General features: G+C 40.9%; 1 protein-coding gene across 3 annotated transcripts in view; it reads right to left on the bottom strand.

Annotated features, from left to right (window-relative positions):
- NOX4 (NADPH oxidase 4) overlaps positions 1 to 13,595 on the bottom strand; it is a 352,340-nt gene that overhangs the window by 278,585 nt on the left and 60,160 nt on the right. For 2 of the 3 annotated variants that reach the window (XM_089656614.1, XM_089656605.1), the window contains exon 3: positions 6,652 to 6,762. In XM_089656614.1, the coding sequence (XP_089512740.1) occupies positions 6,652 to 6,762 (111 nt within the window). The remainder of the gene's footprint in view (positions 1 to 6,651; positions 6,763 to 13,595) is intronic. The other variant, XM_089656621.1, reaches the window with a different exon arrangement.

Here is a 13,595-nt window from a genome sequence, read left to right as displayed (position 1 = left end):
TTATTATTAGCGCAGCACCGATTATTTTTCATTTAGCATTGTTCCATTGTGGTATATGGTAGGTGTTGGCAGCTGTATATAGAGATTGGTGACTTAGCGCGCGGGAGGACTATATAGATACATATATAGACCATTCAAATACAAAAGACTGATCAGTTGGTGAGTTAGTATAATTATGCAGATAAAAAAACCCAAATGTAACACAGAAGGGATAAAATGGAAGGCTATCAGGATGATGGGTTTAAATGGGAGTTTCATTCAATTCCCAGAGCTCCTGATGAATACCCTGTTTTCCTATGATCTTTCTAAGCACTGATAGTAGCAATAACATTTAAAAAAAATTGCTGTTTGGAGTCCGGCATTTCCACTTCTATTGGATTATTCTAAGCTGGAACTGGCTTATGGCTACGTGACAAAGAAGTGAATGAGTCTCTAGGCCTGCAGATGTAGTTCTCTTTGATTTATAGGGCATTATAGTTTCATTGAAGGGCCAGTAAACCCAAAAGTCATCGTTTAGAAAAAAGCAAAGCCTGGTGTGCCGAGTCAGCCCCAGACTTGTTATGTGTCTTGCATACTCCATGAGCTTTAGGGCTGGGACAAGGGGTGGGCAGAAGGAGTGGCTGCCCTGGGCACAATGGTTTACTGTAGGGATGGGGCGCCTTCCTTTTGTTGCAAGGCTGACAGGGGGGTGCAGTTTGGCGTCTTTGCTCTGTGCGCTGGGTGACCTTGTCCGGCAGTGCCTGGTTCACAGATATGCGATTCTAGATGCATTTTCAAATACACAGATTTGCATGACAGGCTAGATATTATGGAGAATAAACAAAAGTGAACAAGCGCAACTTGATACAGATTAGGCAGATAGTAATAGGGATCTGCTAGCATATAAAGGTATACCTCAGCACCTCAGTAATAAAATAACAGTCTTGAATATGCAGCGCTAAAATTAGAATTGTGGTAATAACCATAAAGAGCAAGAAATGATATAACTTCATAAAAGTGTTCATATATGGTACATATGAGTCCCAAATAAGATGGTGTTCCAATCGCTGTTGAGGCCAAATGGTGCAATATAATCCTAGGTGTTCCGTGAAGTAATAGTACAATAATGCACTTACCAGAAGTACATACAAACTGAGCGTTGTATGTAAATAATCCGTGAAGACGTCAAGGTCTGGTCACCGGTATGGCGTCATCTGGGGCTGTAGCGGACTCCCAGGAATGATGTCACTCACGCTGGGGGTCACTTCAGACTCACCAAAGGGTCCAACGCCGTCCAGACTCCTGAAACTGCTCCACCTTAGAGGGCTCGCAAAGTAACGAGCCAGGGAGGCAAAATGATGCTAATAGTGTAGTATCGTTTTATTATAATTGAATCCAAAATAAACTGCAGGACACTCACATGTAAAAACAGTAATGGCTTTCAGGCTTTCCTCATAAAAAAGCAGTCATCAGAAGAAAAAAGCATCAAATTGAGGGATTCCCGACATGTTTCGAGCGAAACACACATTCTCAAAGGGGTAGATATTATGTGTTCCTATTGAGGTGGTTCACACTGATATCCACAAGCATTGTGTTTTGAGTGCAATTCCAAAAAGGGTCCTGTGTGAGTTTGGAGTGGTGAGTGAGATAGAGTAGAATGGAATGTGGAGGTCAGACTTCACATACAGTTGCAAGAAAAAGTATGTGAACCCCTTGGGATTATGTGGAGTTTTGCATGAATTGGGCATAAAATGTGCTCTGAACGTCATCTAAGTCACAACAATAGAAGAACACAGTCTGCTGAACATAATACTACACAAACATTAGATGTTGCCATGGTTTAATTGCACATAACATGTAAACATTCACAGTGCAGGGAGGAAAAAGTATGTGAACCTTTGGACTTAATAACTGGTTGACCCTCCTTTGGCAGCAATAACCTCAACCAAACGTTTCCTGTAGTTGCAGATCAGACCTGCACAACGATCTGGAGTAATTTTGGACCACTCCTCTTCAAAAAACTGTTTCAGTGTAGCAATATTCTTGGGATGTCTGGTGTGAATCGCTCTCTTAAGGTCATGCCACAGCATTTCAATGGGGTTGAGGTCAGGACTCTGACTGGGCAACTCCAGAAGGCGTTTTCTGTGCTGTTGCAGCCATTGTTCTGTTGAATTACTTGTATGCTTTGGGTCATTGTCCTGTTGCATCACCCATCCTCTGCGGAGCTTCAGTTGGCGGACAGATGGTCGTACGTTTTCCTGAAAAATGTCTTGATAAACTCTGGAATTCATTTTCCCATCAATGACAACAATCTGTCCAGGCCCTGAGGCAGCAAAGCAGCCCCAAACCATGATGCTCCCTCCGCCATGTTTTACAGTGGGGATGAGGTTTTGATGTTGGTGTGCTGGGCCTTTTTTTCTCCACACATAGTGTTGTGTGTTCTTCCCAAACAACTCAATCTTGGTTTCATCTGTCCACAGTATATTCTGCCAGTAGTGCTGTGGAACATCCAGGTGCTCTTTTGCAAACTTCAAACGTGCTGCAATATTCTTTTTGGCCAGCAATGGCTTCCTCCGTGGTGTCCTCCCATGTACTCCATTCTTGTTTCATGTTTTCCTTATTGTAGATGTGTTAACAAAAATGTTAGCATGTGCCAGAGATTTCTGTAGGTCTTTAGCTGACACTCTGGGATTCTTCTTTACCTCATGCAGCATTCTGTGCTGTGCTCTTGCAGTCATTTTTACAGGATGACCACACCTAGGGAGAGTAGCAACAGTGCTAAACTTTCTCCATTTGTAGACAGTCTGTCTTACCGTGGACACATGAACATCAAGGCTCAAGGAGATACTTTTGTAACCCTTTCCAGCTTCATGCAAGTCAACAATTCTTTTTCGTAGGTCTTCTGAGAGCTCTTTCTGCGAGGCATGGTTCACATCAGACAGTGCTTCTTGAAACCAGTAAACCCAAAACAGGTGTGTGTTTTTTAAGGGCAGGACAGCTGTCAGCAACACATCCAATATCACCACACTGATTGGAGTCAAGGTTGGCTCACTCCTGGCTCCAATTAGCTCTGGGGGAAGTCATTAAGCTAGGGACTCACATACTTTTTCCTCCCTGCACTGTGAATGTTTACATGTTATGTGCAATTAAACCATGGCAACATCTAATGTTTGTGTAGTATTATGTTCAGCAGACTGTGTTCTTCTATTGTTGTGACTTAGATGACGTTCAGAGCACATTTTATGCCCAATTCATGCAAAACTCCACGTAATCCCAAGGGGTTCACATACTTTTTCTTGCAACTGTAGGATTGAGACTGACAGGCATTTCTGCATTGAAGTCAATGGAAGGCGGTTTTGCATTCAAGTCAATGGAAGGCGGTTTTGCATTCAAGTCAATGGAAAGCATTTTTGCATTGAAGTCAGTGGAAGGTGATTTTGCACTGAAGTCAATGAAAAGCAAATTTTGCATTGAAGTCAATGGCAATGCAGAAACCAAAATCGCACCTCTGGTGAATTCGCACTCAAACCGCAATGCTATTCACACAGAAACGCATGCATACATTTCAGGGCACATATGTGTGAACCAGGGCTCAGTGAGATAAATAATTATTCGGTTGATGACCCCATGAAATTATCCTAATGAGCATCCATGAGAAAAAAAATTGTGGTCTATGAGTGTTTTTTATCCAATTTTTATGACCAGGAGTTAAATGCCCAGATCTATTTTTTTGCCTACAGATCCACGGCTAAATATTTATTTTGCACAATTTGTTAGCAACCGATTTGAAAGGTCTAGTAATCAAGTAAGCTTTAGCCTAGATCTAATTTAGCAGAAACACTATGCATTGGTTAACTTAACCCCTTCGCGCCTAAGTGTAAAGCAAATCTTAATGCACAATTTTGCAACTTTGACATGTGTTAACAAAACTGTACATATCATCACAACTACTTTTTGCATCCAGGTGGATTATACCGCATTTTTTTTTCAGGACAAATTGGGCTTTCATTTGTTGGTAAATGTAAATGGATATCTCCTGATTTTTTTTTTAATGTAGTTGTATATTTCTTGCTACTACCATAACCTACCACCAAAGAACAACCCAAAATAATTTCTATTGTTCCTGACGATCGCAGCAATACCACATGGGTGTATGCTAGCTGTTGTTTGTAGCTGTAGTACAGCCCAGAAACAATAGTGAGCAATTTGCTTTTTTATCCTGCCACTAACTGACACTGATACTAATTTAAACATTCTATTCTCTTTGCTTCCGACTGTTGAGACAAGGTGGGGGTGGAGACAGGGGGAACCTGCAGGAGAGGTGCAAGGGCTACATGAAATGGCCTAGGGGGCTGGATGCAGCTTGCAGGCCTTGTGCCGTAGAGAATCTGTGGCGAGATCTCAAAACAGCAGTTGGGAAAAGGAACCCTTCCAATATGAGAGACCTGGAGTTGTTGAACGAAGAGTGGTCCAAAATTCTAGTAGAGAGGTGTAAGAAACTCATTGATAGGTACAGAAAGCAGCTGATTTAAGTTATTTTTTCCAGGGGGGTGTGCTATCAAATATTAAATTGAGGGTGCCAATAATTTTGTCCAGTCCATTTTTGGAGTTCTGCTTGGAATGTGTCAGATTTGGCTTTTTGTCTCTCCACTTTTTTGTGACATACCAATAAAAACCAAAGAAATGAGATTGCCTAAAGATTTGTAATTGCAACAATTTTTGGGCGAAGTGGTGCAGTATATGACAGAAATGCAGGGGTGCCAATATTTTTAGCCATGACTGTATGTGTACGGCTGGCAAGAAGAGGTTAATGTTTTGGTAAAAACTTTTTCAAATTACTATACATACTAAAAAAGAGTGCTATGGATGAAGACCACAAAATAGTAGTAGTCCCACTGGGATGTAAAACTGTTTTTTGACTTTGACAAAGCTATATCGTGTGAAACGCATTGTCATGGCAACTTCTATGTGTCCCGCTAGCTGACTCCAGCCAGCTCCATCCCACTGACGGTCCAAGGCGCCTGCCCTGGACCTGTTGAGGTCCAACGGAGGCCACTTCCAACGAGGCGGTTCTCCTCATCCATTTGCGGTCCATCTGAGGTCGCTTCCAGTGCACCCCTGATCATCACTTCCAGTGCGTGGCTCATACGGCTTAACACTGTCAGCTCTGGAGGCTGGAAGTATACATATGATTCAGGCTTATTATCCCACCCTGGATGAGACTGAGACCATTTTGGAGTGACTAACATCATTACCGTGCACCTTCCTAGTCATCATCCCATTGGTTTGTTACAGTGTACCTCTGCCACCAGCACAGCTTATGATTTTTTGCCTGTTCATATCTTACGCTTTACACACAGCCCCTCATTGCAGTACAATTTATTGCTGGACAGTCTATTACTGGACAATAAACTATATATCCTTACCAAGTTTTATAATAATAATTACTTATGTTTTATAGTTTTAATGTGCCTAATTACATTATTGGGTCCATATATTACACATCCCAGTGGGATTACTACCATTTTGTGGTCTTCATACATAGCGCCTTTTTCAGTATATATGGTACTACACATTGCTCCTAGTTGTCTTTAGAGCAGCTAGTGGCATTGACACAGATATGGTTTAGTTAATATACTTATAACTTAAGACATCAGCGCCCATGAGTTAGTTTTTCGATTTAAAATTAGTCTACACACACTGTATGTTGACAACCCCCTAACTACTGAAGTCAGGTGTTTCTAGTAAAGAGTACTGTAATGATACAGTATGCAAGAGCATTTTACACCATTGTGTGCCATTAACCTTGTGGTCACTTTTTTATTTTCTAACATGCCTGTGCCCCTGGGCACAAAGCCAGCTCCATAAAGACTTGATGTATCGAGTGTGGTGTGAAGGAACTTGAATGACCTGGACAGAGTCCTGACTTCAACCCAACTGAACACCTTTGAGATGAAACAGAATGGAGATTGGAAGCCAGGTCTTCTCATTCAACATCAGTACCTGGCCATATAAATGTTCTTTTGGTTAAATGAGCAAAAATGTTCACAGGAAAAATCCTAAGAGTTATAGAAACCCTTCCCAGTAGAGTAGAGGCGGTTCCCCCCAACTAAGACCATTGAATCCTATTTTGGGTTCATGTGACTTTCAGCCAGGCCTCCCTTCCCCGTCATTCCATTCTCCTCCCCCCTCCTCTTTTTTTTCTCCCAGCCCCCTTTTCCTTTTTTTTTTTTGTTGTCTTGAGGATCAACACTTACACCCCACAAAATGTGTAACTAAAAAGGGGAGGATCGGAATGACCTGGTGTATTGGCGAGATATGCTGCCGGGTCAACACCTTTTTGTGTTTATAGGGTCAATGGATCCTTGTCCTATGTATGCTTCTTGGCTATGTAAAGCAGTCTATCGCTTCTTGTATATGATGTGTTTTAACTGTCATGCTGATTCTTCAAAATAAAGAATAAAAAAAGTGAAGGATGTTATAGCTGAAAATTAGGGGAGACAGCTACCCACTTATACTTATGATTTTAGGATGAGATGCTCAGTAGGCTTATATTGGTGTGATGGGGAATATTGACATAAAAAATAACTGTCCACTATCATGGATATGAAGCCCTTGGAAGAAAGATATCAATCCATAAAATTTTAAACTATAACATACTAATGTTCTTACCTTTCTCCTACCACGGAGTGCTGCCAGCAGCCATCGACACATGGGCAAGAGGACTAAACTGCAGTTCAAGTTGAGGACAGAGGCGGAAGCCCTGCTTATACACAATCCTAACTGGACAAATAAAACATGCATCAGAGAGGGATTCAAAACACCACAAAATACAGTCTGAGAAGAGCAAATCAATAGAAGCTCAGATCTCTACATCCTGCAATAGATGTCAATTTTCTGTGAAATTGTTCATGCCCATGCCCCCTTCTTAGACAGCTGTCGATGAAACTAGAACTGGATGAGGTTAAGTAGCGACGTGTGGCCTCTGAAATGCATTCTCTCTTCTGATTTTAAAAAGGGAAAATCACAGGAGGGCGGCAGTAAATAGAAAACAAATTACTGTTTCTGCTATTCATTCCAGCTCTTCATATTACCAAGTTTCTGACAAGTTGCTCTTATTAGTTTTACACTTCTCCAGCCAAGGGGAATTTAAGAAACAATTTTTAACTTTTAAAGCATCCTAGTTTCCCATCTGCAGAGTTTAATTATGTCTTCGAATACAAGTCTGTCAAACTGATGTAGTGGAACAAGCCAAGTGACTGGCCTACCGCGGAGAATGGATAAGCTATTACTAGGCTGCGACCAGAAAAACATACAGGTGGGGGGTCTTTGTTTTCCTGGTTATTAAAACAACTCCACTAAGTACTACTTGCATCTAGCAAAAGGAAATGCATGATTTATGGCATCCCCTTCTACTCCAACAATAAGGCACATGTAAAAGAGTCATGGAAGATTAAAATGTCCAGGTCACATATCTTCTCATTAGATCACAAGAATACAAAATAGTAATCCTAGTGCTGGATTTTAGACAAAAATATATTTGGTACATTGCATTTTGGTACAAACATTTTTAATGAGACATTAATACTAGTACTAGTGTCATAATATAATTTTCATCATGATAATGGTTTCCATTATGATAATAATTTTTAAGGTTTGAGGTTAAGTAGTTAGGTTGGGTTCAAAGGTTTGGTTTAGGAGTAGGTTCGGATAAAGGTGTGTACTCTCCAACACTCCAGGAAATACATTTCCAAAGGAAGGCCTAGGGAACCAGGACATGAGTGGCCTACAGATAATGCTTCAGGGATGCAGCCCTCCTCAGACAGAGTAAATCAACCACTGGGAAAAGAGCAGACATGTGGCGCATATATAGCATGACCTTCATGCAGGCTGGTCAGTAGCTCTGAGGAAAGGGACTCGTCCCCGAAACACATCAGCCACCTGACCACACTGATAACAAGAACACATTGCCCTTTGTTGCAGCCATCATGCAAAGCTTTTTATACATGCTATGTCTGTGAGTATGTTTTTGTCTTTTACACCGTTTAATAAATCTTGGATAATGCACTAGGTGTTTGCGCCACCTATCTGCCTTTTTTTAGGAGTAGGTTCAGTTAGAGGGTCAAGATAAGGTTTAAAGCGTATGTTGAGGCTGAGGTTAGGTTAAGGAAAACCTGTGCTTTGCCCATGCAGGCTAATGAAACATATTCACTTTGATGCTGACCATACCAACAGTAGATACTTCATATCACACACCCTAAGGTCAATGGTCTCACTGGGGTTTTGCTTACATATACTGATGCCATGGCATTTTAAATTTTCCCACTGACTACTAACCCTTAGGCAAGTTTTTCTCCCACTGGCCACATTCTGACCCCCCCCAACAGTCTAAATCAGCCCTTCCCAATTTTTTCAACATAGAGAAACCCTTGAAATAATCTTCCAAAAAATGACTATATCTACTTCTCATGATACATTAGTGTGATGGTCAGTGGGAAGAATGACTCTTACCAATGTGGTCATTGGAAAGAATTACCCCCTACAGATAGCTAAAAAGAACAATGGTATCAATGGGAATTTATCTTAAAGGCAGAAATTACTCATTGCTCAAGAAACCCTTACCAACCTCTGGAGGAACCCGAGGGTTCCATGGAATCCTGATTGAGAAACCTTGGTCTAAACGATGGTGGACTGGTCCTGTGTTTAAATAGTTTAAAAATCCCTATTCTAAATTTTTACACTCTATCCAAAACTAGAAAACAAAATTGGGCTGGAGTCAGGCTTTAAACTTAGAATGAAAGGTTTTACCATAAGTGTATCAAATTAAGACTTTTAGCTAAAGAAAAACTTAGAAGTCGGCAGCTTTTAAATCAGATTAGATTCAGCATCAACACTGTTTTTTTTTTCAATAACACTGCTAGAAAACTTCTCCAAGTAGGTTTATATATGCATTCCATTGTTTGATAAATGTTTCTCGCAGTTTGACAAACATAATAATTAATTTTCACAGGATCACATAGGGACCTCTCTCCATCTAGAGCTGCTTGATTACTTTTAGAAAATCCATAATGTCGTTAAGCAGTTCATACAACATTGATTTGTGGTCACATAACTAGGATTACACATCTCTGGGGCATAGTCAACAAATTGCTGTACCAGCAGATATATGCAACTGTAAGTGAGCATGGTAAAATAAAAATAAAAAAATCAATTCGGAGAGCCAAAAGTGTGTCTGACTGTAGAAATTAAATGTCTCTTAAGTCATAACATCTTGGGTGGCCAGGCTGGAGATGTCCAGTTGACTCTCCACTGTACCAGCAGAATAAAGTAGATCTAAACCCAATCACTAAAATATTATATAAACTTCAGTGTGCTAATGCAATTTAAAAAGCAATTTTAAATAATTCTTAAATATGCAGATTTCATTTAAAGAGTTACTGGTGAAGGCACTTCCAGTTATGGGATAACAAACATGAAATATTGTTCTCCTGTGCTGTTACCCTATCACATTCACAACCATCTCTGATTGACACTACACATGGCCATGCCAAATCACATTTCACAAGCACAGTCCCCAAGTTATTGTTACTATTAAATATCCAGTGCAGAACAATGATGTGCAGCCAACACTGGAACAAAAGGACTTACAATAAGTGAAGGGTGTCACGAATTCAAACTGAGGGGACATCACCAGAGCGCCCTGCACTCACAAGGTAATGATGCAGAAAGGACCATCCATTGCAGAAAAAGATCAGAAGAGAAGAGAAGAGGACCCATTGCATTAGATGTCCAGCCTGAAAAGATCTGGAAAAGGCAAAGACTACAAAATAATGAGGGAGCATCAGGGAGAGAATGGGGGTTGAATGGGCAGTGGAGGTCAGAGCCTGGGCTTTAATCTAGTGAATGGATAAATTTGGATGGTGTATAGTTTTATTAATTCAGCGTAAAAAAAGTGACAATCAAACAGAAAACTGATCATTTGCCTGTTTATATATGTTAAAAAGTATTTAGACACTAACAAATATAGGGCTTGTATACAGGGGCTTTGATTACCTGTGTTTATTGTGCATCTGAAACTCAGGTCAGTAGATTCCCACTTACCCCAATGGTACAGTGTGGATGACACTTCCAAGGCTGTCTTTGAGCGGATTTGCTTTTTAATTCCTTATATACAACATATTCTATTAGAGATGTGAGTTCAGTGCAAGCCAGTCAAATGCAGCCTTCTGTGTTTGCATACATGAGTTTGAGCTGTACTGCATTCAAATGTAAACTTCTGCATTAGTCAGCAATGCCCATGTACAAAGCCCATGAAGTGTCGATGATAGCATTGTATCCACGCATGCTGTATCACTCCTGGAGCAGTGCCCAGACAGCCACTGTGTATAGCAGATTCCAACACAGAACCCGGCAGCACACGTCATGGATTCATTTAATCTTGTATTAGGAAGACAACATAAAGAGTAAACTGGATCCATGAAGTGTGTTACTGGCCACTGTTTTAGAAATGGTGTAGGTATACCCTCATAGAGGACCAAATACATAGGAAATTATTGAGTGGCAGGGAAATGCAGGGGTGTGTGTAAAGGAAACCTGTTTTAATTGGGTATGAAGCCTCCAGTAGCACCAGTACTTTCTCAGTTACTGACCTGGAACAAGTATATAGATTTTGACTTGACTCTGACTTTCCTAATCTTCACACTTGTTCCCAGTCAGTGTCTCAGAGAGTATTGAACCCATAAAGAGTCTTTTTCTCAGTCAGTGTAACCCTGTAACATGGGTCAAAACTCCTGACACTGATCTGATTCCACATATCTTGGTGTGTGAAGTAGTGTGTCCTCCACTGGCTTCTGTGGTTCCTCCTCTCATACAGAAAAACATTTTAGTGAAGGGGCCAAATGGACATATGAAAAATACCAGTTTCTTCGCATTTTTTTTAATATTCTCATAGCTGAAGTTTATACCTCAACTTGTATCTATAGTATGTCCATTTAAATAAGCCAGTCTAGAGGTCCAACATTATTGGTCTGGTGTGTTACGTTTTGTGGACACACACCTATAACCCTATTTTATATACTTGATCAATATCTGCTTTACTGTCTCTGGGTTACTGTTTGACTATAATTGGGATTCTGAAATGTAGACCATAAACCTGACCCATAAGTCCCTACCTTGGCTTCTACATTCCCGTAGAAACCATACAGTCTGTGTCTGCTACAACCTTGACCTTCACCTTTTGCTTTGAATCAAAAGTTTTAAATCAGCCAATAAGTTCCACTGCTTTATGAACCAGATCTGCCTGTCATGACACTCACCTAAACATTCAATCACAAACTTAATCCTGCTCAGACCACACCTTATACCTCTGGCTATGAACCTCGACTTTAGTCCATCCTTATGCCCTCTCATCCTCCTGCCAAAAACTTGGTCACTATCTAAGATGCTTCTCCTCTGCTATCCACACAATAAACCTCATTTGTTAGTGTATTAAAAGAAGAATTTGTCCCATTGCCCATATCAATTAGATTATTCTTTTTTTCTCTCTATGCAGTATTAGAATGTGAAACCCAGATCTGATTACTTGTTGGTGGTCCAGGGCCCTCTCCAGTAACCAGCATGCAACAGCCCTATTTGTAATTTTCAGTGTTTCATGATGACACCATACAATCTGTGAATGAACACATAGCTATAGCTCTTAGCTAGAGGCAAACCTATCACACTGGGCCCCACACCAGAAGGATAATGTCCTTTTTCCCACCAGTGATATTTGTCCAGGTGCTGACTATGAAGCTATTTCAAGGGAGATAGCATATCATAGCATCTTCCTCCACCAGTTCCTTAACACTCATTACACTCTACACCTTATACTTCAATCCGAAGGCATGAAAAGAAACTGCTGTGTAATTTACGAGGCTTTGCAGCCTTGTGGTCCAGGCCAGGGTTCTGCTATGCAGTGAGCCCTAGAGGAGGATGCCTGCTGCTGAAAGGGTAGGCCACACAGCAAGCAATCCATTCCTCCGTCAGAACCTCCATCACCGGCTACCACCACCTCCTTCTTTTACCTCGCTCTCTCTCCAATATTCAGAAAGATTATGTGTAAGCAAACACTTACAGTAGCCCCCCATCTCCATACACTGTAGGATTTCACTCATTGGGTATTTTCAGTAATCAGACCAATGGATTCATTTACCCACTTGCCCTCCTGAGGATTTACCCCCTTTAATGACCAGGCCTCTTTTTGCTACTCGGTGCTGCACTAATTCAACTGATAATTGCGCGGTCATGCCATGCTGTACCAAATGAAATTTACCTCTTTTTTCACACAAATAGAGCTTTCGTTTGGTGGTATTTGATCACCTGTGCGGTTTTTATTTTTCATGCTATAAACAAAAAGACCAAAAACTTTGAAGAAAAACAATATTTTTTAATTTCAGCTATAAAAAATATATAGTAAAATTAAAGTTGGTTATAAATTTAGGCCAAAATGTATTCTGCTACATGTTTTTGGTAAAAAAAATCCCAATAAGTGTATATTGATTGCTTTGTGTGAAAGTTATAGCGTCTACAAACTATGGTATAAATACTGCAATTTACGCCATTTTTTTGCTATACAGCGCTGCGCTAGTTTAACGGACAATTGCGCGGTCATGCAATACGGTACATAAATGAAATTTACATCCTTTTTTTCCCACAAATTGAGCTTTCTTTCAGTGGTATTTGATCGACTGTGCGTTTTTTATTTTTTGCGCTAAAAAAAAACGGCTGACATTTTTGGGGAAAAAAACAATATTTTGGACTTTTTGCTATAAAACGTGTCCAGTAAAAAAAAATGTAAAAATCAAATTTAGTTATAAATTTCTGCCAAAATGTATTCTGCGACATGTTTTTGCTTAAAAAAAACCCCAATACGTGTAAATTAATTGGTTTACGTGAAAGTTATAGCGTTTACAAATGGCGGGAAAGATACTGGGATTTAAAAATTTTTTTTATACTAATTAAGGCGGCAATCAGCGACTTATGGCGGCGATCAGTGGCTTATGGTGGAGATCAGCGACTTATGGCAGGACTGCGGGACTGCGGCGGACATTCTGACACTGGGGGGGAACTGACTTGGGGTCACTGACATCCCCAGTGACACCAATACAGTGATCAGTGCAAAAAAAAAAAAACACTGACACTGTACTAATGGCACTGGGGAGGAAGGGGTTAACTTTTTTATTTACTGAAAGGGTTAACTGTGTGAGGGGAGTGTTTTACTAGGGGGCGGGGGTGTGTACTGCACGGGAACATGCTGATCCGGAGAGAGAAACTCTTCTCTCCGGATCAGCTTGTCAGGAGCTGACAGGGGACTGACAGAAAGCACGGTAAACACTGCAGCCATCCTCTGTCAGTGATTGCCGCTAATCGATGGGACATGGTAGGTAATGACCGGCCGTGACCCAGCGACTGACACCCGCAGCCGCGATCGGTGGGACGGGTAGGGTGGGCACGCGCCTCGCGCACCCCCTACCTATTTTGCAAACGCACATTTTAAAACGTGGTTTTGCCCAGCCGTGCCGACCTGCCACCGTATTTCTACAGTGGCTGGTCGGCAAGAAGTTAACCAACAACTGTAT

This window comes from Staurois parvus, unplaced genomic scaffold (assembly GCF_062004578.1).
Source record: "Staurois parvus isolate SC_StPar_1 unplaced genomic scaffold, SC_StPar_1.0 ptg000027l, whole genome shotgun sequence".
Taxonomy (NCBI): domain Eukaryota; kingdom Metazoa; phylum Chordata; class Amphibia; order Anura; family Ranidae; genus Staurois; species Staurois parvus.
Note: the sequence above shows the minus strand (reverse complement) of the source record. Positions and strands in the feature narration are given on the sequence as shown.